The sequence below is a fragment of the Sabethes cyaneus genome, chromosome 2 (assembly GCF_943734655.1).
Source record: "Sabethes cyaneus chromosome 2, idSabCyanKW18_F2, whole genome shotgun sequence".
Classification (NCBI taxonomy): domain Eukaryota; kingdom Metazoa; phylum Arthropoda; class Insecta; order Diptera; family Culicidae; genus Sabethes; species Sabethes cyaneus.
Window position 1 is genome coordinate 23,015,710 of NC_071354.1, and position 27,592 is coordinate 23,043,301.

General features: G+C 40.7%; 2 protein-coding genes across 2 annotated transcripts; one reads left to right on the forward strand and one right to left on the reverse strand.

Moving 5' to 3' along the window:
- Positions 1-1,358: 1,358 nt before the first annotated feature.
- Positions 1,359-4,335, reverse strand: LOC128737063 (zinc finger protein 271-like). The gene is made up of 5 exons (XM_053831614.1): positions 4,207-4,335; positions 2,031-3,977; positions 1,845-1,968; positions 1,693-1,776; positions 1,359-1,633 (listed from the first exon to the last, which is right to left on the reverse strand). Exons 1-5 carry the CDS (start codon positions 4,318-4,320, stop codon positions 1,383-1,385), a joined length of 2,520 nt encoding a protein of 839 aa, XP_053687589.1. The 5' UTR covers positions 4,321-4,335; the 3' UTR covers positions 1,359-1,382.
- A 1,136-nt stretch (positions 4,336-5,471) lies between these two features.
- On the forward strand, positions 5,472-8,313 carry LOC128737473 (zinc finger protein 182-like). Its single transcript, XM_053832114.1, has 6 exons — positions 5,472-5,585; positions 6,139-7,446; positions 7,499-7,588; positions 7,648-7,792; positions 7,851-7,934; positions 7,999-8,313. The coding sequence occupies exons 1-6, from the start codon at positions 5,472-5,474 to the stop codon at positions 8,232-8,234; spliced, it is 1,977 nt and encodes a 658-aa protein (XP_053688089.1). The 3' UTR covers positions 8,235-8,313.
- The last annotated feature ends 19,279 nt before the right edge of the window (positions 8,314-27,592 follow it).

Below are 27,592 nucleotides of genomic sequence, written 5' to 3' on the forward strand. Positions count from 1 at the left end.
TTCAAATCCCAACCCCGCAGAAGTCACGAATGACCTAAGCTGTTGAAGTGACTATAATCTAACAAAAAAAACTTCTGCCCATTTTCCTGACCTGATCAATGTTACCCCGTTTTACGGAACCTAACTTTAAATCTCCCTTTTACGAGCTGCAGGTACTAATTTGAGAGATTCCGATCGTGCACCTGGCGGAAGTCGGGAGGCTGTGGTGGACCGGTCACGTCGCAAGGATGCTGGAAGAAATCTGTTTGCTTCAAGAACCACACCGGCACTAGGAATAGAGGGTACCAACGTGCTAGATGGCGTGGCCAGGTTAAAGCCGACTTGCCAAACGTCGACCAAAAAGTGATCCCGGGAAATTGTCACGATTATAATGATGAAGACCGATTGCGTGGTAATGACCAATGAAACTTATGTCAACGCAGACTTCAAACAACTTCCGGGGTAAGGCGGTAGTTTTATATGACAACCGGAAGGGGACATTTGAAACACATTTGAAAACTGTCGAAACTCGCCAAAAAATATTTGGTTTGAAAGGATATCTTTGCCTGTTGGTTGAAAAGCGATTTGACACCGTGACCATCTGGGGCTGGCAAATTGTCTACTGTCTTTTCTGAAGCAACACGATAGTTCTGTGTTGATTTGGTTTGGTTTAGCAACCAGCTACTACAGAACAAAGGTCATGGAGTGGTATGCTACCATGTCACAACGTTAAGGTGATGCCCAAAGACAACAACCCTCCAAATATACCAGAGTTCAGGCCGACTTAGAAATATTGGGTGAATCTGAATCTGAAGAGGACCCAAAAATACTGTTGACAGCGAACCAAGCTGGTGTTCTCCAGCGAACATAGTGGACGAGATGGCTGTACAATATCTCAAATATTATAGAAAGATATAATATAAAATAATACATCTTGCTTCATTGTGAAAAAAAGAAACCGCGATGTTTCCAATGGATAAAAAGAGCGATAAGCATAACATTGATAATTACCAAGGTAAGACGCGGTGAAGATCGGATAAGATTTATTCCAGCCCTTTTTGCAATATGTGCGGTGTACCTCAAGGAAGCAATTTAGGACCGCTGATTGTTTTGCTATTAGCTAAAAAATTCCACCCGGCTGGCACTCATTGCACCTACTCCTTTTGTATAAAGTTAAGTGAAGATCCCGATAAACATAACATCCCGTAAAACATAAAATGAACCTCTCATTCTTTCTTCTCGATTCTTAGAACATCGAAGCAAAGGCGTGTGACAGTGAAATTTATCACTACAGTGTCCCCTATTCTTCCATACATTCGATATCTTGTTCAGAGATTTTTAATCCGGCAATAAAAGCAACGCTCATACGAATACTGCTCGATAATAATTTACCTTGCTAACACCTATTGAATGCCGTAATCACGAGGAGGTGCCATCAGTTCCGTCGTCGTTGTTGCAATGTGTGAATATTGACTTTGTACCGGTGGTAGTGGCGCAGGCGATCGAACCGCGGGCGCATCTGCCGGCATCGGCGACGGTTGGGCGAGAGAAATTTGGTTTTCCAATGCAAGTGGATGCATCTCCAGGTGTCGCTTCAGGGCAGGCTTTTGGCTGAAGGTACGGTTACATAGCTCACAGCGGTACGGTTTGATTCCTGTTAAGAGATTTGGCTTATGCAAAAAAGAAAATACGCAAAATTTAGTTGACGCTCACCAGTGTGAGTGCTTTCGTGCTCAATTTGACACCGCCTACGAATGAAACTCTTCTCGCAGTAAGTACATTTGTAGGGTTTGATACCTGCAATAGAAATCGAAATAAATGTTGAAAGAGGACAAGATAAATTACTAGAGTAGGAGGTTGATTACCAGTGTGTGAGATTTCATGCCTTGCTCGATTGGCATGGTCTGCGAAGGATTTTTCGCAGTAGCGACAGTGCCAAGGCTTGTGTCCTGTGTGTGTACGCATATGATACTGCAAATGATATTTACCCTGAAAAAAAAAAATTAACTAAAATTTAAGCCAACATAAAATAAAATGAGTCTCTTACTCACCTTGAATGACTTCTGGCAGACATCACACTTGAAGGGCAAAGCATCCGAATGGGTGAGCATGTGAAACTGCAGATTACCCTCCCGTTTAAAACTCCAACCGCACACGGTACATACGAACGGTTTGTCCTCTTTGTGCACCAGATAATGCCACTTAAGCTGCTGCTTAGAACCGAACCGTTTGCCACACTGCTCACAAGGAAACGGTCGCTCGTTGCGATGCTGTCGTTCGTGATGTTCGAGCGATTTCCTGAACTTAAACTCCTTGCCGCAAATGCTGCACTGGGCCGTGTCCGGTCGTACACTACGCAGTCGGTGCCTTGTTAGAGATTTCTTTGTTTCAAAGCATTTGAAGCACACGGGACACTCGTACGGAAGGGCAGGATCGATAACGGTACGTTTCTTCAACGCATGCAGTTTTCTACCATGCTCAATGAGCTCTTCTTCAGTTTCAAACTCATCATAACAACCCTTGTTGCAGCAGGTTGGTCGTCGTTTCTTTTTTTCTTCTTCCGGTTCATCCATTAAGGAGTATTTTGGATGGTTGTGCGCATGGTGACGTCTACGTTTCGAAGACCAAAATCGTGCCGAACAGAACTTGCAGCTGTATATTTTTCGATTTATTAACCCTGATGCTAGATTTTGATGGGCTTCCAAAGCCTCCTGTGAACAATAACGTTTATAGCAAACCTTACAGAAAAATTGCTTATTAGCTCTGCTAACTCTCTTCTTTTTCTCGTGGTTCTTTTTTCCGTGGGCCTCCAGCTCGTCACGAGTTTGGAAATCATAACTACACAGGCAGCAAATGTATCTTGCGGAATCTACTGAGATCAACTCCATCATTTCTTGTTCTTTTTCATCCAGCACCTCATCAATCATGTCCTCATCATCATCATTATCGTCTTCATCAACAACTTGTTTCTCTATTTGTCGATATCGCGACTTCTGTCCGGATGTTTCCTGCACGGTACGTGATGATCTACGAGTTCTGTCATGTTTTCGTTTGTTGACTTTTCGTATCACGTTCGCCAGTGAAAGTTCATCTTCGTCTGAGTTATTTTCATCACTGTCATCATCGTTAACCGAAACCGAACGTCGTTTCGTTGCCTCAACTTTCTTTTCGACGTCCCGATCCGTACCATCTATCAAAGAGTACTTCGGATGGTTGTGGGCATGCTGCCTTCTACGTTTCGAAGACCAAAACCTTGCCGGGCAAAGTTTACAACGGTAAATGTTTCGATTTATCAGTTCAGCCGCTAGATTCAGATGAACCTGAAGCGCTTCTCGCGTACAATATCTTTTGTAACAAACCGCGCAAAAGAATGGCTTATGAGTTCTACTGATTCTTCTCTTTTTTACGTGATTCTTCTTTCCATGGTCTTCTAGCTTTTCGCGAGATTCAAAATCGTAACTGCAAAGACAGCAAATGTGTCTCCCGGGTTCGATGGTGACGAGTTCCAGCACCTCTCTTTCTTTTGCATCTAAAACATCATCCACCACATCTTCATCGTCATCGTTGACATCTTTATCACAAACTTGTCTCCGTTCTTGATTTGTCTCCCTTGTCGATTTAACAGTTTTGCCTTTTCCTCTGACACTCCTTTTCGCCAATCCACCACCGTTCGAACCGTTCCCATCACTATCTTTCCAATCACTATCATTATCGTTATCAAAATCCTCTCCATTGCTTGGGTTACTCTCTTCCTCATTGCTGGGTTTACAATTGTCAGCTTCATTTTCAGACTCAGTTTTGATGTTGGTAACCAAAACGTCAAACCAGACAGCTTCTCCAGCGGGTTCTTTATGTTCCGCGACCAACGGATCTGGTTTGACGACGTTCCGAAGCTTCAGGTCCGATTCGCGGGCTTTTTTGGCAAACTCGAGAATCTGTTTGATACACGCCAAGCATGCTGAACACACAAACGCAGGCAATCCATCGTCTTCGACGATCTGGTTGAGAGAAACAAATAAGTGTCCTTATTAGAACTAAAGCAAATATTCGTCCTGACTCGATGTCTTGGACTCTTGAGGAATATTTCACTGTCAAAACTTAATATACCCTTTGCATGTTTTGAAGTTTATTTATAAAAAAATCAGTTTCTAAACCGAGTGAAATTGGTGAAACTCAGCGAAAGAAATGAAGCAAATTGATAGACCACAAAACCTGACCCATACGTACCGAAATCGAGCTGCAATTCACAATAATATTAGCGATAAATTCACCTTCGAGCTTGGAAAACACTGGAACCAACTCGGAATCTGATTCATCTAAACAAGTACGGCAAACATTCATTATTATAAACGAAGAATTCCATCGAAACCCACTTTCTTTCGAATTTGTTTTGCCTACAAACAAAATAAACTAAAATCGCACTTCATCAACTCACAAAATGTCATTATGAATGAAATCATATGAAAACAGTCAGTAACGTTCAGCCTGGTTTACAGTATCAACTATTTGACGGCATGAAAACTATAGAGCTAAAAGCAAAAAAAGGCATATAAGGAAAATGTTTAAAGTTTAATTGAAGATAGAATTAACAAAAGGGCGAATGTCGCAAGCGTAAACAAACCGAGTGAGGGTTGTTTTTCCTATGCTGGTCCAGCAAAAAATAACTCTCACTCGTTTTGTTTACGCTTGCGACATTCGCCCTTTTGTTAATTCTATCTAGAATTGTTTATCGGACTTTTCGTATGCAACGCTCATGCACAAATAACAATAGAACCAACAATAAAGCTTTTCATACCTATACAATCCCAATCCATTAGCCAGTGATTACAACCTGAGAGAGAGAATCCAGAAGGGATTGTTTCTGTACACCGAACTGTCAGCGTAAACGTGACATAAGCGTAAGCGTGTATTTGGGAAGTCCCTTTCGCCAGTTCATCGTGATGGTAACCGTATGGTTTTCGAGCATCATATGGGTTAAGCCAACGTATTTTGGACTCCATCAGCAAAATCTAATAGAAACGTGCGAGATATTGAACTTTAAATAATGTATAAAAGTCGTTTCTTTCAACTATATTTGTCCGTTCTATGTTAACGTGATCAAAATTTTAGCTTGGGATTTATCGAAATGCTTGTTTTCAACTGACCTCATTTTTCTCCTTGATATTTTGTTTTCATATTTGCAAACTGACCATCCCTGTCATCATTTTTAGTGATTCTGGTCTGGTATCGTCATTTTTGTTATGATCAGCACTGATTACACTAGCGTGAAAATAACGAAAAGAAAGCAAAGGAAACCGAACCACTAATGCGAAAGCAACTGTCAAAACCGTTTTTCACTCATTCATCTTCGTCTCATTCATAAAAATTTGTGTATACAAAGTCGTAGACCACAGTGAAAAATATTTTTTGTGAAAAAACAGCATTTTAAAGAACGAGATTTAATACGAAAAGTAGTTTGCCTCAAAGAAGAACCACCACGGGACCGGGAAGCGATGGACAGATGCCGAACCTGCATGTCGGATGATTGCGTCCAGCTCATCCCGGTCTATTCTAAGCTGGAGGATTCTTTCATCGCAAACATCATCATGGAGTACACCTTTATACAGGTTTGGGAGTGCTTTTTCTTCTAAGGATATTCTAACGGGCTTATTGCTGGCTTTGTCGCGAGATAGAATTTTTATTAAACATTTCGGTATTTGCATTCTAGTTCTGTGCTTTTGATTAGTGTCAACAAAAGACATTGAAAAATCTAATAAGCTTCGTCAAATCGCTTTCGGGTTAGAGATCCTTTCTTATTGGTTTTTTATGTTTTTTTCCTAGCCCGTTTTGCACGTAAATATAGTAATGTTGATTCATTCACAAATTTGCACTGTAAAAATGGTAAAAATGATTGTTTTCCATCAGGATAGTTACATTATTAATGCAAAAAAGTTGGTCCTATTTCACGTCGTTTGCTTCAAGCTTCGTATGTGTATCTTAAAGCTTTATCGATTTGAAAAATTCAGCATCAGCATTGGAAAATAAAAATTTCTGTTTTTAACCAACTATTTTGTATTCAGTTCGGCCCCCCTAATTGAAGATAACTGAAACATGAATGATCTGTAGATTATATTTGCAAAAATCGCACTCTAATTAAATCTATTCATCCATCTGTTACAGATTCGTGAAAACGACGGTCTCCCAATGCATGTGTGCTATAAATGCACGGAAACCCTGAAACTGTTGGATAATTTCATAAAAAAGGCACGCAGCTGCGATCGTCAGTTGCGTATGCTTTGCAAAACTGAGGTCGATCAAACGATAAATTTAGATAACGGCGAACCAGATCAGGCAAAGCATGATCCTGATGCTTTTCAGTTTGCGGAGGTGAAAATCGAACCGGGAGAGGAAATCCTTTCCGAATATCTAGCCTCTGAACAAGAGGAGATGTACTCCGGCGACGAGACTCGCGATGCCGGAAATGCTAGCGAAAGCGAAGTATCCACTGATTCTAGTGGCGATGATAGCAAAAGCGACGACAGTGAGAGCGAGAGCGAATGGAAAGGAAGCGATGAGGACGTCGAAGCCCAGCATGTAACAAACGATTCAGTATTGAAAAAGAGGCGAGGTAGACGACCAAAGCCAAAACCGGTAAATACGGATGATAGACCATTGCTTAATAAACGAAGGTCCAAAAAGGGCGAGGATTTTTCTTTGAATGAATACGAACGCGAGTTGTACACCGAGATAACGGTTGATAAAAGAAAGCACATTTGTTGTGGTTGCCTGCTGATATTTGATACACCCGAGGAGCTGGAAGGACACCGTCGGAAGACCCACACTCCGAAGAGAGACACCACTAAAATACAGGAAAATGGAAAGGTGCTCTGCGATGGATGTCTGCGAAAGTACAAATCAAAACGACGGGTCAACTATCACAAGGAACGCGTGCGACAGCTAGAAATCATTTGGGAGTGTAACAAATGCAAGAATCGTTTTTCCGAGGCAACCAGGCGACGGTCCCACGCATTAAAGCATCCACGGCGAATCAATTCTTCGGCTTTTGTGGCGCCTATCAAGGAAATTGTTCAACAGGAACTCGGCTGGATTTGCTGCGCGCAGTCCTGTGGTTTATCATTTCCCACCGAAGCGGAGCTGATTGGCCATGCTCACAAAGCCCATCAAATCAACAAACAGGAAGCGGAACTGGAAGAGAATCTAGACAAACCGGTACAGTGTCAGGTCTGTTTCCGCCGCTTTCATGACAAGACTGGACTAATCAATCATCAGCAACGGCTTTATCGGTTGCACAAGTACCAATGTGCGCTCTGTGGGCTGCAGTTCAACAGTGGCGGACGATTGAACGAGCACGAACTTACGCATCAGAACGAGAAACCTTTTAAATGTGAACTTTGCGACAAAACTTTCACTCAGAAGGGAAATCTAAAGACGCACATGTCTATTCACACCAACGAAAAACCTTTTCAGGTGAGTTGAAATTGATGTTAAGAGGCATTAATTAATGTTTGGCTTATTTCAGTGTACCGTTTGTGGCATGTCCTTCCGTCAAAAGGGTGGGTTAAAGACCCACATGTCTAATCACGTGGAAAAACCTCAGTTTAAGTGCGAAGTAAGTGCCTAATAACTCGTTAATGTTTGTTAAAAATATGTAATTCTATTGTAATGCAGGTATGCTCAAAGCTTTTCAAAGCAAAACTTCATTTACGATATCACATGCGGATTCACAGTGGGGAGAAACCCTTCCCTTGTCGATATTGTGAGAAAGCGTTTACTGATTTTACTAATCGAATGAGACACGAGATGAGTCATACTGGTTTGTACAAAATCATGTTAAACTGTAACAATGTCATTTCCAAGTTCACTTTTTTCAGGAATCAAGCCATACAAATGTTCATTTTGTGAGAAATCTTTCATCAGGAAACGCTTCCTGATGGAACACGAAAGCACCCATACGGGTATGTTCTGTTGAACAACTTTCCACACTGCAATCTTAACATAATTTCGTTTCTTCCCGCAAAGGTGTCAAAATGTACAACTGTGATGTTTGTCTGCAAAGCTTTGGTCAGAAAAATTCTCTCAAAAAGCACATGTCAACGGTACATCCCACCTTTACTACTAACTCACACCAGCCGGTTCCGCCGGTACCAGTGGCACAGCTGTCACCGACCAGCTCCAGTTCGATGTCAATGCCCCCGCAGATACATCCGATTCCACTGACCAGTCATCTCATAGCCGGCTATCATCAGTCGCACTAGTAGCGACACAGCCATATGTTCAGCGCAGTTTTCCATGACGTATTATGTATGATGTCACCACAGCCAATCCAGGTATAATTGTGCGTTCACAGAATACAATGCCATACGAGTATTTATAATCATAATGAGAGTGCATTATTTGAGAGAAAAATTTATGTCGCCGATTATGATAATCGGAAGAGAAGCACACCAAAGATAGTCTCTCAACGCTACTTAAGTCCTGTTGGCGGAGAGTAGCACAAAGTAATTAAACAAAACTATTTATAGTATGCCAAACAGAGTGGGCCATGACGTAATCCATGCGGATTATCTATTTATCCTGTCCGCTGTGATTCAAAGGTTCACCAATATGTGCGATCCACGGGGCACCTCCCGGACCCAGTACACATCCTTAATTAAGCGTTGCTTCAATAACTTGCCGTTACTTAATTTTCCGCTCTTTCCAGTTCACGTCTTGTTACAGTCTGTTTGGACACTGAAAACACCTTTGTTTCATTCCTTTATTCTACCGTCTCCTCCATCGATTGTAAAAATTACCATTATAAAAATTTAATACCTGACCTCATAAAGGTCAAGAGAAAAACACGAGGTTGGTCTATTCGAGAGAGAAGTAACGCATTACAGATTTCACTCGCGCTTCGCTAAAATCCGAACCAATCGAATTATAAATAATTGGAAGTGGCCAAACTAACTGTCACTAGCGTAATGAAAGTGTTCGTAAAACGATTATCTACATTCAGGAAGCCTGGATCGGGAGAAAATCGAATGCCGCAGTGACGTCAAAAGAGTGGCCTCCGCGTATCTGTGAAGATAGCGTTTATAGTAGAAAAAAGAATTTCTCCCCAAACACGTTCGAAAATAATTTACAATCTTTCCAATTTTTTCAGCCAATCCTTCACTTGGTGCCGGTGAATGGCCCAGCTCAACCTTATAACTGGCGGTAGTCCCTCCGTTAGTTCTTGAAGTAGGCCCACGTTACACATGTTTAGATCGATTCTGAGCTTAATTTGGCATGATTTTTTTTTTTTTTTGACCATCTCTGGCCTTTAGAAAGGGTTTTGATCGATTTGGAGCTTAATTTGGGATAATTTTCCGTCCTGAAACGGCCAATATAGTTGTCACTATATTGGCGTTACAGCAATTGTTACTTTGCCGCACGCACTCGTCTGCCGTTGCAGGAGTTTAGATAAAACAAATTTTGTTGCTTAGTTATGCCAGAATCCAATAAAACTATTAGTCAGTTAATTTCAGAGGTGGGCACCGCTAATCATCTAACCGCTAACCTTTTAGCCAGCGAGTAGTGCGTTCGCTAGGTTTCAAATCTTTTAGCGTTTTCATTAGCTTCCGATAAGTTAAAGTGCCACTAAATAAACTACTAGCCGCTAATTTTTGAAAATAATAACAAAAATAAGTATGCGGTTTCTTACAAATCGATAAAATTGCTCGCTGCTGTTCGCGACGCGAGCAAATATAGTTCATTCATGGCTAGTTGAACTATTTCCAAAAATTATTTTCAAAAATTAGTGGCTGGTAGTTTATTTAGTAGTACTTATGTTTATCGGAATGTAATAGAAGCGCTAGCACATTTAAAACTTAGCGAACGTGCTACTCGCTAGCTAAAATGTTAGCGGTTAGCTGATTAGCGGTGCCCACCTGTGGTTAATTTTTAGTAGATTTGGCTAAGACACGCACTTGTTTTTTAATGTTTGACTGGTGTTTCATCGATGCTTTTGTCTCCTCCAGTCCTTTATGAATTGCTCGAGATCGTCGGCCCCACCATTGTTCTTCGGTGGTTTTACTTTCTGGGACCCATTTCGGCCACAGAACGGCAACAGAAACTCGAGAACGTAGATGAAAGTGGATCGGACACACCTCGAGGTAAGGAGCGATCCTGATCTGCAGATAAGCACTCGACTGGAATCCGCAAGGACAGTGTAGAAGAGGCAGACCCAGCGGATTATGGCGAAGCAGCTCAGCCAACACCATCCAGGCTAAAACCTGTTCTGGCGACAGCTAAAAGTCGGCAGTGGGGATCTCTGATTTCATCCCTCTGTTCTGCAGAACCGGTGGACATGGACACACAAGCAAGTAAGTACCCATTTCTACCCAATTTGGTGGATTCATCGCCTTTTTCTCAAACTCAAGGTCGTTTTTAGAATCCCGTTCCAAAATGGAACGCGCCTAATGGCATGACACCAACTCGGGCCAATACGTGTGCTTTCGGCATTCAAGTTGATGATTTTATACAACATTAGCTTATCAAACCATTACTATTGACAACGGACCACATCTTTGTGGTGCGGCAGATCATCCAAAAGTGTCCCGAATACCAAGTCCCTACGCACCACATATTAATACATTCCAAGGCCGCCTACGATACTGTCGACCGTGAGGAGCTATGAAAAATTATGGACTAAAACGGCTTTTCCGGGAAGCTGACAAAACTGATTAAGGCCACGACGGATGGCGTACAGTGCTGTGTGAGGATATCGGGTGCGTTAACAAGCCCGTTGAAACACACAGGGGACTACGACAAGGCGATGGTATTTCCTGTCTCCCCTGTTAAACATGGCGCTAGAAGGTGTTATGAATCGTGTGGTTTTTAACAGGCGGGGTACGACTTTCAATAAATCTAGCTAATTTATCTGTTTCACTGAAGACGTGGACGGTTGCTGAGCAGTATATCAAACTGAAACGTGAAGTCCTGAAGGTTCGATTAGTTGTGTATACGTCTAAAACCAAGCAACTGTTAGCAAAAGGAACCAAGCACGATCGAGCACCATTTACAACACGCTAATTAGACCGGTAGTCCTCCACGGACACTTGAAAGCACCGGTCGTTTTTGAACGTCGTGTGCTTAGAACTAACCTTAGCGGTGTATGTGAGAACGGTGTATGGAAGAGAAGGATGAACCACGAGCTGGTGCAGCTCTTTGGCGAACCCAGTATCCAGAAAGTCGTCAAACTGGAAGGGTACAATGGGCGGGACATGTTGTGAGAATATCTGACAACCTCGAATGCGATTGGTACTAAACGCAGCGTGCTTGATGGCTAGACCAAGTGGAGCAAGTCCTGAACAGTGTGGTACAATCGAGAAATTGGAGACGGACAGCCATGGACCGAATTTGTTGGCGGAACAGTGTAATGTAGATGAAATCCTAAAGGCCATCCCACTAGGATAAGCAAGTAACCAGCACTTTTTTACCACATTCTCATCGAGTTTAGGACATTCGTTCTTTGGTTGATGATGCCGTAGCACTGTGTCCCTAGAAGCGTTTCGTAATCCAACTTAACATATGTTTAGTCATCCATAATGATGTACCTACATTTTCTTTGTGCTCAAAACTTCATCATGAAGCTTACGTGCTTGACCCTCCACGCAATTCTCTTTGCTAAGTTTAGGGCATTGTAGGTCTTGAGAGTGCTACGTGCCTTAGCTCTTACTATTTCCATTGATTCTATTCCATATTGATACTTCTTTACTACTAACAGCATAGAGCCAGGATGGCGCATGCTGTATGAAGAATTCCTATCCATTATACTTGGTCCTAAAATAATCGTCGCCAATTCGTTGAGCGTCTCGACACACGCAAGTCGGCTTCAACCTGGTCGAGCCACCATTGGACCTCTCTAGTTCCTGGTGCCATGTATCAGGTGGGCTTTACGGAAGCACGTGCTACTACGGATCAAATTTTCCTACTCAGACCATTCTATTCGATATGTCTGTACTCCCGACATATTTCTATGTATCATATTTGCGTGGACTTCTTTATTTCTTTATTTATTTTATATCATCTGATAAAATTTGTCTTAATGAACCAGTATAACGATCAAAATGATCTGGACCTAGTAATTTTACTTTTAAACAAGTGCGAAGGTTCACCGAACTCGAACAGATGCTTAATACTAGTGAATACCTCACACTGAACGCTACGGGTTCGAAAAAGCCGAAGTTTGTAAGGTGAAAATCGTTTACTAGCGTGGAAGATGGTCTTAATACACGTTGCGATGCACGGAAGTTCATCATGGACAGGAGCGTCGGCGAGTCAATGTCGCCATTCAGCACTTTGGCCACGAGTAATACCTGTTGAGGTTTGCGACGCCGTTCAGGGGTATCCAGTCCAAGCAGACGGCAGCGATCCGGATAAGGTGGAGGTTATTTGGATCTCGCCAGGGTAAGTCCCTTAATGCTAGACGTAGAAATCTTCTCTCCTCTGCACACGCTCGATGCGCAAGTTCCATGGAAGCTGGTGTGGAGTCCAAACCACGCATGCGTTTTCAAGTAGAGGATGTACAAGGGAGAAGTACAAAGCTTTCAAACAATGAGAATCTTTGAAATCCCGGTCTATTTTTGCGATTAACCCAAGTTGCTTGCTCGCTTTAGAAACAATTTCCGTTCGGTACCTATCAAGCGTCAGCTTACAGTCCAGGATAACACCAAGATCGTTAACGTAGTCGACTCTTTTAAACGCTTGCCCATCAATACTATACTCAAAAATAATAGGTAATTGAATTCGGTGAAATGTAATCCCCTGGCACTTAGCAATGCTTACTATTAGCGAATTTAGTTTACACCACGTCACAAAATTATCTAATAAAAACTGAAGACAATTACAATCCACGATGCAACGAATCGTCAGATAGATCTTTAGGTCATCGGCGTAAACTAGTCGGCAACTATTTCCTATGACAATTGCTGCGTCATTGCAGAAAATAATAAAAAGGAGAGGGTCAAGCGTGCTACCCTGCGGTACACCAGATTTGTTTGTAAATGTAGGTGATAAAACCGATCCAAGTTTAACTTGCAGAACTCTATAACACAAGAATGATTTTAGTCACGAAACAAACCGCTGTGAAGCTCCCAAACGTAAAACTTTTTAAGCAGGATGTGATGATCAATTCGGTCGAATTCAGCTTTCAGGTCTGTATAAATTACATCAACTTGCGCTTTTTGTTCAATATCCCGAATGCAGTTTTATGTAAAATCGAGGAGTTACACGGTTGTCACGGAGCGACCAGGGACAAATCCATGCTGATCAGAGGAAATGTAATGCCTCGTGCTACTTAGCATAGCAGTGCTCACAATGGTTTCGAACAACTTAGATGCAGCTGATAAACTGGTAATCCCACGGTAGTCATCATCAGGGAATTTTCCTTGAGATAACGATTCGTTGAAAATGCAGCAAAGTGGCGCAGCCAGAATTTCCATGCAACGGCACAAAAGAACAGCCGGAATCCCATCTGGACCAGCAGAATACGAACTCTTCAACTTTGTCACAGCAGTTATTATCATATCGTTAGTAATTTCAAACATAACGAGATCGATTAAATCGGCAGGAACGCTTTCTATGGCACGCATAACATCCTCTTCAGGAGAAACTTCAGAAGCAAATACCGTGGAGAAAAATTTTGCAAATAGCTCGCATGAACTAGTCGCCGAGCAGGATTCCACTTCATCGTAGTACACATCCGTAATAATCGAGCGGAATTTACATTTAAAGTTTACAAAAGTGCAAAACTTTTTTGGATTTCGGCGCAGATCAGTTTGAACTCTCAGCACATATTTGTAAAGACTAGCATTTAACCTACGGTAGTCATCGCTTGTACGCTTCAAAGCAGCATACGATATAATTGAGCACCAAGAGCTATGGCGGTTATCCGGACAAACTAGCACGGCTGATCGTGGCAACCCTGAAGCGAGTGATGTTCTATGCGCGTGTTTCTGAGCACTCTCGAGTTCTACCGAAACGCTCGTTGGACAGTCCCGTATGCTATTTAACATCACTATTGAAGGTGTAACGTGTATGCGAGCATCAAAACAAGAGGAATGATCTTCAACAAAAGTATCCAACTCCTAGCAGACGTTCTTGACTTCATTACTTGAAACCTTGGGACGGCGATCTAAAAACGCCGATCCGAATCTACGCCGATCTAAAAACGGAGTATCGTACACCTGCTGAAAATCGAAGGCTACGGTGGTCCAGCCTTGTACCAAGTTGTAGATGTACCACCGATACCAGGCCCTACTTACTCGATAACTTAACCAGTGCGATAACTTGCGAATGCCAAGATCCTCAACGAATTAGCGTTGAGTAACCTAGGACGAGTACAATGGAGAAAAGTTCTTGATGCAACACGGCCAACCTCGGGTCCGTACGCTATGCCATATTCGTTCCTTGTCTCCTTTGTTATGATTTTCTGGACCTTGCCAGATTACTTGGCGACTTTTCACGATCACGATCATCATATTTGTCTAGCATTGTAACAAGTACTTGTACTTTCTGTACACTCAAAATATTTCCAGAAAAATTCCATATGAGCATATAAACCAAATTGATTCAGAAGTACAAATGAAAACTATACGCATACAGCCTATGTGTTGGCAGATATATTTCATTTATTAAGGGGAAACCGAAAGTGGCTCAAAGATGGCTGGATAAATGGCTACCATTCGAAGCATGTATTGTTTTGCGCCTTAAAAATGCATCTGTATTGACAGAGCACGCTTTCGCCACGTAATCAGTGCTTCCAGCGCTGTTATAATGTCCTAAAACTTGTAATTCAATTTATCGATCTGCTATGTATCAATAAACGCTCAGCAAAACATAATTGCTAATGGAAAATGAATTTAACTGAACATATCGATCATTACGTGTTCATAAAAGCGACCAATGTATAATTTGGAATTAGTTAATAGATATTTGGTTACGCACATATTTAGTTGAACTAGCGATTTCCGAAAAAGCAGCAACACAGTATCAAACTTTCGTCACATCAATGAGCTTTTAAAGAGCTTTCAACTTTCGCCGCATCGATGAGCTTAGAGTGAAATAAACAAACAAAACGCAAACGCAGGAATCAAAAACGCAATCCGATGCAAGCGGATTAATTAAACATCCTAGTGATCCTACGCATTATTCAGTTGCTGCTGTTAATTTTGATTGAATCGGAATGCCTTGATAAAGAAAACAAATCCTTTTTTGGGATGTTTGTAGTCAGTGCGGTTGGCTGCGGATCAGCTGTTTATGTTTGCAAGCTCCGCTATTTGACATATATTACCAATACTAATGCAATATTCAAATAATCGTTTAGGTTTTTAACGAACACATGAGATGTACAGTACAGTGTTTGTCGCACTAACACAATAACGTTAGCCACTTTCGGTTCCGCCTTAAGCACATTGCAAAAATCTATGTGAGGGACATATAGAAATTATATGACATTTTTTCTCAATGTAGTAGTAGGAGAGGGAGGTAAGATTAATCAATTTGGCTAAATCTAAATTTTCATCCGCATGTTTGGGTAAAAAATGTCCTGATTTTATGGTCACCCCAAAAGTACCCTCGAAACACTCATTCCGGAGTAGCTTTGATCAATAGCATCAATTTGGCCGGAAAACCGTTCTCGTGCATCATCTGCATTTCATTCATAATTTGCCAAAGCTATAAGTTTACAGGTTTACAGTATCATATGCGGCTTTGAAGTCGATAAATAGGTGATACTCGAAATTCACGGTGCCCGTGGAGGATCTGCCGTACTAAGGTAAAGATTTGGTTTGTTGTAGACTGACCTACCATAAAGTCGCCCTTAATACTTCCCACGAATCTATTGGCCGGTGGCAACAGTCGATGAAAAATGGCTTGAAAAAGTACTTTATATGTGGCTTCTCTAATTTCCTCTAATTTGGTCTAATTTAGTTCTAATTTGGTCTTCAATCTGCGGTTCCATTTTTGCGAAATACTTTGAGTTTTTGAGAATTTCCATGCCATGAAAATGTTACAGTCGCTCGAGTTCTTCTCTAACACGAATATAGAGTATTCCAAGCTTGAATCTTGCGACACACCACCCATCAGTAATCCAATACTGAAAATATCCCCACAATAACCTTCAGTTTTTATGATTTGAGTACATTCTGCTTATTCCTCAGTAAAAAGCTCCTGCGTGTGATGTAGGTTATTTCCTCGTGGGAAACCATTTTTATAATGAAAACAAGAGAAATATTTAGACACGTATTTTTAACGTTTTCTCACGGTTGCAGTTTGCTTTAATCATTTCCTAATCATAGTTCCTCTCTTGGCAAAAAATATATTCTTAAAGTGAGAAAAATGTCTTCGGTGTCTGAATAGCTTTTATTCCAAAATCGACTAACTTTTCTGCTAGCTTCGCACACTATAAACTTGATGTTTTTAAGAGCAGAGTATTAGCATCATTCGTTGCTGTTGCCAACATTGGAAAGAATTGTAACCAAAAATAGTACTATCATACGTAGGAGATGTAGAATCGAAATCGACGTTCAATTTATTAATTGCTGATATAAACTATCTACATCAAAATAGAGCAGAAACTATGTACTTAAATTAAAATCGCCGCACATCGACAAGAAAAATGTTTATGATGTAATACTTAATTTAGGTAGCTATTTAAAAAAATTTGGAAAGGTTTTTCGCAATCTGCCCCGAGTTTTCCGAATGCCTGCAGTTGACATAATTTACAGTTATAAAAAAATGTACAGAATAAGAGTTTTGAATACTCTTAGTGGCATCAATATGCTTGAATACCACCAAAAAGTAATAATTTCTGCTTAGAGAAAATTTTGGTGTTATCACGAATAATCAGTTCTTTCCCTTTTTTATTGATTGTTGGCTTCTTAACAATCAGCTTTTTTTTGCATCCTAGCCCGGCAAGCTCGCTAAGACATCTCGCCAAACAGGGTCACATTCAATCGATCTATCTGATGACGAGGACCTGCCCAGCTGCCGTCACGCACCAGGTATAGAGTATCATCGCGCTGAACGTGCACGCCCGACAGCAGTGGCACAAGCGTCACAACAATACGTACACTTTTTCGATGACGTCAATTGCATCAGGACGATTTTTCACGGCACAAGATGCAAAAACAAAAAGGGCAGCAAAAGGGATCGCTTGCGTAACAACCCAACCAGTCCGGGGGCAATGCACCTTTGCGTCCTCGACGACGGTCAAGTGAGAAAATTACGAAATCAAGAGAACCAACCGTTGCCGAGATTAGCTCTTCCTAGAAAATTTGGTGTTTTCCCTGTGGATTCTATGCTGCAGCTGAGCGAGTGTTGGTGCAATATGCATTCTTGAATATAACGATATCAAGTGGTGCCAAAAATGGTGTCATATAAAATTACAGGTTGTTTATAGTATTTCTTACAGATTGTTTATTTGCAACGTTCAAGGAAATCATAATCGTAAAATGTTCATTTCAGAAAAAAAAACCTTTCGCTATGAAAAGTACTTGCGTTTCGCGTGACCGACTTTCAACAACGTTTTGCCCCTTGCTTTATCAACATATCCTTATCCTTGCATACGCTCACTGATGCAATCACAACAACTCTAGGCTCTCAGCCTTCCGAAGTGTACTCGAAAGTAGGTTAGCAGTAGCTAGTTCAATGAGAAGGACTTGCATCCTTTTGTTATCTCGTGGTATGCTTCTCATGCTCTATTTTCATATTTATCCTAACCCAATCACCAACACAAACATACAAACTCTACTGGAGAGCCTCTCCAGTCCGTCGGTGGTCGGAAATGGAGCAAAACTCAACGTCAAGAATCACTCTCAGCTCGTTCTCAACCCATGCCCTGCTGCACGCAGCCTAGAGTGACATTAATACACACATTATACTGTCAGACAATAGGCGAAACATCAGCTGAAATGCGTTGCTCTCAATGCATGATATGACCTGGCTGCTGTAAATGCTAGTTTGGGTGGCTGTTGTCGGTGGGTGGTCACTACATTACAAGGAACCACCCATGTGTTCCAAGTTTTTATCGCAGTCAGAGGAATTCGTTCTGGTTTGGTACTGGTTTTAGAACGAGAGCTCCAACCGCACCGAACTGCTGAACAACGTACCATATCTCCCTAATGCCTGGTAAACTCAATTTTTAAGTGGAGCGGCATGCCGTGGCATGCATTATGGTGCTGAAAACGGTTCAAACAAACTTATTGGACCATAATTTATTTGTTTTAGTTTCTGTCGGGATGGAATTATTTTATGGAATCGGGAATTTTATTTATTCTTTCGTATTAAGCAAATAAGTACCTACAAGTAATATTATCTAAACTGAGGAGTTAAACGTATCAGTTCGAGTATGGCCTCTTCGAAGAAAAAGTCATTTAGAATGTACAGCGCCGAAAGGTTTTATTTTGCTGGAAACGTCAAGCGCCTCCATAAATGAGTAAAAAGGAGACGCATGGTCATTTACTTTTATTGTGAACTTAACGACAACAGGTTCGTCACTTGCAAACCAACGATATTTCAAGTAACAAATGAAGGATTTTAGTTAAAATTGGTCATTGATGAAAGTTCAGTTAAACTGAAACTATTATTAGTGTTTACTACCTATATTTGCAGTACTAGGAACTTAAATAGTTGTACTGAGAAATTGTCATACCTGCAGAGTCTGACACTCGAAGTGTAACCAACTACCGACCATTTTCGCAGCCTTTCTAGGTATATAAATGTGCTAAACAACAGTTCTAAGGATTCTGAGTAATGTGTACAAGCGTGTTAAAGCATTTTTCCAAAAGTGAACGCAAAAACATTTTAACGATAGCATTCGAACGTAATAAAGTCTTCCATTTGGAATATGGCCGCACAAAATTTCTAATTTCTCTATGACAGGGTGGCAACTGGACCTGGAAAACCTGGAAACCTGGAAAACCTGGAATTGTCAGGCAATTTGAAATTACCTGGAAAAACCTGGAATAATCAGGGAATTCTTAAAAGAATCAGGGAATTTTTCAAACAACCCCAATGATCGATTCATTGAGTAGTCAAGAACACTTAGAAATAGATAAAGAAGTACGGCACACAAGCGATAGATTGGGTTATCGATAATTAGCTCAGTGTTTTGCAAAGAGCATTATTCTACAAGGCAAGCGAAATTAAAAATTAGCTCAAACTGCATTTTTGCATGGCTTATGGCTCGAAGAACGAAAATTAAACATACGAACATTTCCGCGTGGCTGGCAGGAAAAGCACCACGGCGGGTTCGAGAGCTAGCCGTAATGGGCACTAAAACTCCGCTTGCGCCTGAGTTTGCGAATAAACTTGCGCGGGAAAAAGGACAGATGAGGAACTCACGGTAGGAGAGTAATTTGCTGGTCGGCAGAATAAGAGAAAGTGATTGAAGAATTCGCCTAGGGAAATAGAGTAGGTAGGGAAATTTTTCTCAACACCTCGTAGATTGATAAACAATTCAAATATCAATGATCGAAACACATTTTCAGTTAAAATTACATCGCAATATGAAATCTAGAATTTGATTAAACACCGGGAAAAACCTGGAAAAATCAGGGAATTTGGTTTTTCGTATTCAGTTGCCACCCTGTATGAGGAAAAAAAGTAAAAAAGTGTGTAAAATATATTTTGCAGGTTTTTTATTAAACTTTAAGGAAAAAATACAGGAAAAGTTATTCTTCTTCTTTTCTTATAAACGAACAAACTTTTCGCACATTGCCTCCCCTCATTTTCTACACAGTGACATTGGCAATCGCATCTGCCGTTTTTTCCACTACCTTTCCATATCAATCAATATGTTTCGATTTTTTTGCCACACATGTTCAATTTATGCTGGACAATTGCCCAATATTTTTAGATGGGATGAAAATCTGAACAATTTCGTAGATTCAAATTATTTTTATCGGCTACAAATAAAGTTTTACGATTATTTAAAAAAATACTAAATTATGTGCTCAGTGTATGCTTTACTTCTAAATTCTGTTTGCTGTTTGTTTGAGCACGGTTTTTAATGTCTATTTTGGAAATTTGATAGCCTTGGCTCTCTGGGTTTTCAACGTCTATTTTGGAATGATCCTCTTGATGAAGTCTTGACCACGTTGGGTTTTCAATGTTAGTTTGCAGAATTCTTTCGCGGCTCTCGCGTGTCATCTTCCACAGTTTTTTAACGCATCTACCAATCCTGATATTTCGTTTTTGACGCATTGATTTGTAACCCAATCCTCGCAGACTCCCTTTTTTGGTCTGGCGTAGGAATAGAGGGGCCCAGCGTGCTGGATGGCTCGACCAGATTGAAGCCGACTTACGTGTGCCGAGACGCTCCACGAATTGACAACGAGTAGCTCAGGATCGAGTACATTGGAGAGGAATTCTTGATACGGCAGGAGCCACTCCGGTTATCTACTGGTAGAAAAAGAAATATAGCAATACGTCATGGAGGTGACCATCAAAAATCTACAACGTCACCTGAGACAGATAGAAAAGTGAAGAAGTGACTTCAGCAAAATCGCGAAATCTATACCAATAAAAATGGATTTCTGTCTGTCTGTCCGTATGCTCCTTATAGAATCGAAAACTACTGAACCGATCGGCGTGAAATTTGCATGTAAGGGGTTTTTGGGGCCGGGGAAGATTGTTATGATAGTAAGAGACCCCTCCCCCACTTAGAGGAGGGGGGGGGGGGCTGCCATACAAATGAAACATAAATTTCTGCATAACTAGACAACTAATCGAGCAAATGGAATCAAATTTGGCATGTGAGTGTTTTTGGAGGCAATTTTTTTCTATGGTGAATTGAGACCCCTCCCTCTTTAGGAGACGAGTTATGACCCCTCCCCTCTTCAAGAGGGGGGGTATGGGGCTCCTACACAAATGCAATACAAATTTTCTCTTAACTCGAGAACTAATCAAACAAATGGAACAAAATTTGACGTGTGGGTGTTTTTGGAGACAAGAATTTTTTCTATGGTGAATTGAAACCTCTCCCCACTTTAGGAGGGGGCTCCTATACAAATGAAATGTAAATTTCCTCATTACTCGAGAACTAATTAAGCAAATTGAACCAAATTTAGCATGTGGGTGTTTTTGGAGGCATGAATTTTTTCTATGATGAACTGAGACCCCTTACCTTCTTAGGAGGGGGGCTCCCATACAAATGAAATAAAAATTTCCTTATAACTCGAGTACAAATCAAGTAAATGGAACCAAATTTAGCATGTGGGTGTTTTTGTAGGCGATTTTTTTTCTATGGTGAATTGAGACCCCTCCCCTCTTTGGGAGGGGAATAATGACCCTTCTCCCTTTTAAGAGGGAGGGGGCTTCCATGCACATGAAATACAAATTGCCGCATAACTCGAGAACTAATCAAGCAAATGGAATAAAATTTGGCATGTGGGGGGTTTTGGAGGCTGGAATTTTTTTAATGATGGTTTGAAACCCCTCATCCCTGTGGTAGGGGGATAAGGACTCTCATACAAATAAAACAGAAAATTTGTGTAACTCAAAAACTAATCGAACTAGAGAAATTTTAGACTCTTTCATAAAACATTAATCAATAACAAGACCACCAAAAACTATCAATAGTTACATTAGATAATTTAGCGCGAGACGGCCGTCGGAAGCGCCGGCCACTGCGGGCAGCAGCCCTCCGTAGAGATCACCTCTATCTAGGTTTATTTATTTTCCTAGAACTACTGACCTCTATTACTTTCCTTCAGTTGGGTCACCCCTGCGAAATGGTACTTTCTACGAAAAGATTTTCCGTGAAATGGCACATCCCGCGTAAGGTTTTTCGCTAAATGATATTCTGCGAAACTCTATATTCCGCGTTATGGTCAACCGAGAATTGGTGTTCCGCAAAATGGTATTCGGCGAAATGGTTTGTAATGATGGCGAATATTTAAATGCTGTCCGCTTTATTTTATCAGGCTGAGCGACGGGGAAGTTGTTTTCTGCTTTCTGTGAGGAAAATTTTTTGTTTTAGTATAACACCCATGAACTCCCCAGAAACTTGCAAAACTCGAGATTGTGACAAAGGTCATCCGAGATTCACGATTTATGTACAACACAGATTAATTTGTGGCAATACGAAGTTATGCTTATTTTATTTTGTAAGAACAACAAGTGATAGTGTCCAGTATATACATCACATTATTAGTTCAATAGTTCTTACGTTGCACGAAGATACGAAAGTGAAAGTAAAATACGAAGTTTGTCGGGTCAGCTAGTCTATACCTATAAAAATGGATTTCTGTCTGTCTACCCGTATGTTTCTTATAGAATCGAAAACTACTGAACCAATCGGCGTGAAAATTTGCATGTGGGGGTTTTTGTGGCCGGGGAAGGTTATTATGATGGTTAGAGACCCTTGCCCCCCCTAAGAGGCGGGGCTGCCATACAAATGAAACACCAATTTTTGTCTGTCTGTCTGTATGTTCCTTATAGAATCGAAAACTACTAAACCGATCCGCGTGAAAATTTGCATGTAAGGGGTTTTTGGGCATGTAAGGGGTTTTGGAAAATTGGCATGTAAGAGGTTTATGAAAAGTAATTGATGAAAAGTGAGTATTGATAAGTGAGAAATGAAAAGTAATTGATGAAAAGTGACTGATGAACAGGACTAATGAAAAGCAAATGAAGAAAAGTGAGTTATGAGCATTCGATTAATGAAAAGTGGGTGATCAAAAGCAAATAATGAAAAAAGAATGATGAAAAGTGAGTGATAAAAAGTGAGTGGTGACAAGCGAGTGATGAAAAGTGTTTGAAGGAAAGTGAGTGCAAGGAAGTTATGAACAGTGAGTGATAAAAAAAGTGAGCGATGTAAAAGGAGTAATGAAAAGTGATTGATGAAAAGTGAGTGATGTAAAGCGATTGATGAAAAGTGAGTGCTAAAAAGTAAGTAACGAAAAGTTCATAGTTATTAGTGAGAAGTAAGAAGTACATTTAAGTCGATTTTTACGCAAAGGATACGTTCCGCGAGAATTTCGAAATTTGCGTAAAAAGCCGCGTAAATTCCAAAATTTCTGAGAAAACCTACATAAATTTCGAAATTCACGCTATTTTGTGAGTTTGTAATATTACCGTACGAACAGTCGACGACGCCGCAGACCACTGAACAACGACGACTGTAGTATATGAAACAGTTCACAATTGCACAAATATATTTTCTCTTTTATACATTCTTTGCAGTCTGATCTCGTCGATAATGATGCCAGACAATAACAGTACATCAAATGCGATCTGGTACAAAATGTGCTACGAATGTGCTCTCGTACCAAATACGAATTACTCGTAATAACAACTTTTGCAATAGAAAACAAGGCTACGAATGTCTTTCGTATGGATTTTAGTAGTAGCACTGAACTACTAATGAGGTAGCAGCATTCTAGCACCGTAAATTCCAAAGATACAGCACCATTTTCAGCGAAATTGTAGATAATAACTAGTTCTAAAAGTGTTCCATATGCAACTTTGTCAAATTTTGCTCGACTGAGACGGTATTGTCAAATGAATCAAATTTTAGTCAAAATGAACTATCTCTGCCGCCAGTTTAACAACAGTTCTGATTTTAATCTTCAAAGTTTTTGCGTTGACCAAATTGGGCAGTATGTTTTTAGAAATTAATCTCTGTTCTACATTTCCATTTTGATATGATGAAGAAAGTTGAATTTGAAATCGTCCTAATGGAATGAAAAATGTTGTATTCATTCAATCAATGTTAATACAGCTTCATGACTTTGATGATTCTAATAAACTTTTCGATAGCATGATGTGCAATATAAGTCATTCAGGGAGCACCAAGCAGTTGCCTTTTCGATGCTTTCCATTCCATTCCTACCTAGTTAAAAATTCCGCGAGCATCATCTGCCTTTGCCCGGATGGGAGCACATGAGAGTAGGTGAATTCAAATAAGATAGGTACATAAGTACATCGCCGTGTGCGGCGCAGAGCAAAATTTTGTATATAAACATATACCTACTCCCTTCAAGGGTTACCGGAGTTCGAAGCTCTAATTTGCAACATAGTTGATGGGAAGATGCACAAAGTATGTCAATCGTCAGCGTCAGATGCAAAGATAAGCCCGTGATTCTTTTCACACAGGCTAGTACAGTCCATGGTAGTAAACGGCAGAAAAGCGATCCTACCACACTAAACTTTGCCTTTCGTCCTTTCGTAAGAGTTTGCTTTACTTCAAAGCGAAACTCGTTGGTGCCTGCACTTGCTAGATAAATAAAAAGTTTGAGTCTCAAGAGATCTTTTTATTATAAAAGTAAATATTTATGTTCATATTTAGTGACGAAATTCGTATTCTAAAATTAGCTAAAATTGGTGGCCAATATTGCAATATATGGATCGACTTTAACTTATTTTTCAAAATCTTTTTTTTTGCATAATGGTCGGATTACTCTTGACTCGATTTTCCGCTTACCGAAACTGGGTATGTATTTTTGCAGCTCTACAATGAATGCGTCTAGACGATGAGTAAATACAAAAATGCTACTAAATATATACAACGTTATTCGATTGACAAAGGACAAACGAGAAATGTGCAGGTTGGTAGGTACATCTGCAGAGTGAAAAGTTTCCAAGCTATTTTGCAGACGTCGCAACGCCAGACTCCAGACATACCAACCCAGCCACGTGGATGTACGTGCACGATAAACTATCCACAGGAAGAAAAACCGCAGAGCTAAGCTAAGCTTCGCCGAAAAATTGGGGTTGGCTTGCAGTCATTTAGGTACTACAACTAGCAAATACATAAGCCAACCGAAACGAGGAGTGTGTGTCGTTCAACTGTGGAATTACTTTCGCGCCATTAACCCACACCGCTGCTAGCTAGTCCTGGAGACTCCGACAACGTAAATGCGCTTGACGGTTGCCATGACTATGTGTTCTGAACTGTCGTCAGTAGACTATATGCAATAATGGAATAGAATGAAGCTTTGAGAAAAATGTTCATCGCCTGCTTGAAGCCAAGAAAAACAAACCGGGTATTTTCATTTTACGATGAGAGCCATGATTTTAAATTAAGTACAATGTTAGACTAAACTGTCGACGCCTTAATCCTTGATGGTTCGTTCTTTAAAGATTTGAAGAAATTGGCGTGTTTATCGATAGAAATAAAAATTTGTTTTAAATAATATTGCTGGAGGGACAAGAGCACATAGAAAATCAGCAATGGGTTATCTTAATATTATCAAGCTATTAAAGGCAGCTGAATATATTTTTTAAGACCGTATCCTAACCTCATAAAAATGACTTATCTTCTTCGAGGGTTAGACGTTGCGAAAAGTTTAGTACTCTGCGAAAAGCTATTATTTATTAGCCTTATCAGTGAAGCGGGTAGCAATTTTTCATGGCTTTTTAAGCTTTTACTTAGATCCATCCGGCTGATAGATGCCCGACCCGACCGCATAATCCTACGTCAGAAATCTGAATCATACTGATGTGTATTTGCGAGTGAGATGGCTAAAATTGCCCTTGAAAGTCAATACAAGCATTGCTGAATATTAACAAGAAACAATCGAAACACGATTATCTTCAAAAGGACTAGTAAATTAGTTTCTGAGCAGTAGAATTATGTTCCAAAATTTGTGTTACCTCATAAATTCCTTGTGCATTTTAACAGTCCCACCTTCGCATGCCAAACACAGGATTCTCCTGGCTTGATTTCGATGATCAAAGTGTATTGGCAATTTAAAATCCACTTTCAAAGAGATATTTGCTAACCTAGTTCATACTAATAAGGCAAAACCGATAAACAGTCATTCCTTTGTTGGCTACACCTTCCCGGATCGGGCAGCATATTTTCCCCCAGCAGAAAATGCAGACAGAATCAATTCAGAAAAGCAAAGGCAAAAAACAAACACTCCAGCAGTGTTCTCAGTCTCGGTCGATCCGCCGCAACCCACCGAAAGCTGTCTCAGCTTGAGATAGGTTATATACATGCCCTTCCCCCCGAGCTATGGTCTGGTCCCGTACCCTCACGCTGGAGTCGTGTCGTTCGAGAACGGAGTCTCAAGCAAAGTGCAAACTTTCCATCCATGCCGTACCATCTACTAACGCACAGCTCGTAGACACATAAAAACATTTCGGATACATGACCTCCACCTGCAGCAGCTGAAGCGGCCACGCCATGCCATCTCGGATGGAGCCTGAGGCCCTGCCCCGGTGTTGCCGAGCGGCACAAGATTCGATGGAAATTTACAGAGGAGAACTACCAGCTAACGAGAAAAGTTTCCTTTCCTGCAGACGATCGCATATTGATGCCATCAAGTGGATACATGTGTCTCTTTTCATGGTGGATTTATTCCACAACGCAACATAATTTGATCGAAAAATCGATCGGTGCATTGCATTCAGGTTGAAAGCAAAACTCTTTGGCTGTCCTGATGATAACGCTAGGCAATGGGACACGATTTGATTGGCGACGTAACGAATGACTATCGCTGGATATTCGAACCTGAGGGGGTTCATTGTTGAAAATTTTGAAAGTTTTTTTCAAGGAACTACAGGTGAAATGCTATCTGTGAAATGCAGCATTTTTACAACCATTTACGTATTCCGCTTTATTAGCAGCACGTTTTTAAATTAAATAAATAAATTATCACACTTTTATCCGAAACTAGCTGGCCCGACAAACTTCGTATTGCCACAAATTAAACTGTGTTGTACATAAATCATGAATCTCGGATGACCTTTGTCACAATCTTGAGTTTTGCAAGTTTCTGGGGAGTTCATGGGTGTTTTAATATATAAGTTTTCCTCACAGTAAAGTAGACTCCCCCCATTGCTTAGCCTGATAAAATAAAGCGGATAGCATTTAAATATTCGCCATCATTACAAACGACTTCGCCGAATACCATTTTGCGGAACACCAATTCTCGGTTGACCATAACGCGGAATATAGAGTTTCGCAGAATACCATTTCGTGAAAAACCGTACGCGGGATGTACCATTTCACGGAAAATCTTTTCGTAGAAAGTACCATTTCGCAGGGGTGACCCAACTGAAGAAAAGTAATAGAGGTCAGTAGACCTAGAAAAATAAATAAACCTAGATAGAGGTGATCTCTACGGGGGGCTGCCCTCCGCAGTGACCGGCGCTTTCGACGGCAAGTCGCCGGCAACACTCGCGGCCTGTGGCCGTCTCGCGGAATTATCTAATGTTACTATTGATAGTTTTTGGTGGTCTTGTTATTGATTAATGTTTTATGAAAGAGTCTAAAATTTCTCAAGTTCGATTAGTTTTTGAGTTACACAAAAATTTCTGTTTTATTTATATGAGAGTCCTTATCCCCCTACAACAGGGGTGAGGGGTCTCAAACCATCATTAAAATAATTCCTGCCTCCAAAACCCCCCAAATGCCAAATTTGGTTCCATTTGCTTGATTAGTTCTCGAGTTATGCAGAAATTTGTGTTTCATTTGTATGGCAGCCCCCCTCTTAGTGAAGGGAGGGGTTTCTAACCATCATCAGAACCTTCCCTGGCACCAAAAACCCCTACATGCAAAATTTCACTTCGATCGGTTTAGTAGTTTTCGATTCATAAGGAACACAGAGTAGACAGAAATCCATTTTTATAGGCATAGATT

Bases quoted from the DNA above. Each gene is read 5' to 3' on its own strand.
- LOC128737473 (XM_053832114.1), top strand. From the start codon at position 5,472: ATGGACAGATGCCGAACCTGCATGTCGGATGATTGCGTCCAGCTCATC. The intron at 5,586-6,138 runs GTTTGGGAGTGC...CATCTGTTACAG, and splicing joins TGGAGTACACCTTTATACAG to ATTCGTGAAAACGACGGTCT. The intron at 7,589-7,647 runs GTAAGTGCCTAA...ATTGTAATGCAG, and splicing joins AACCTCAGTTTAAGTGCGAA to GTATGCTCAAAGCTTTTCAA.
- LOC128737063 (XM_053831614.1), bottom strand. From the start codon at position 4,320: ATGAATGTTTGCCGTACTTGTTTAGATGAATCAGATTCCGAGTTGGTT. The intron at 1,969-2,030 runs GTGAGTAAGAGA...TTTTTTTTTCAG, and splicing joins TCTGCCAGAAGTCATTCAAG to GGTAAATATCATTTGCAGTA. The intron at 1,777-1,844 runs GTAATCAACCTC...TTTCTATTGCAG, and splicing joins GCATGAAATCTCACACACTG to GTATCAAACCCTACAAATGT.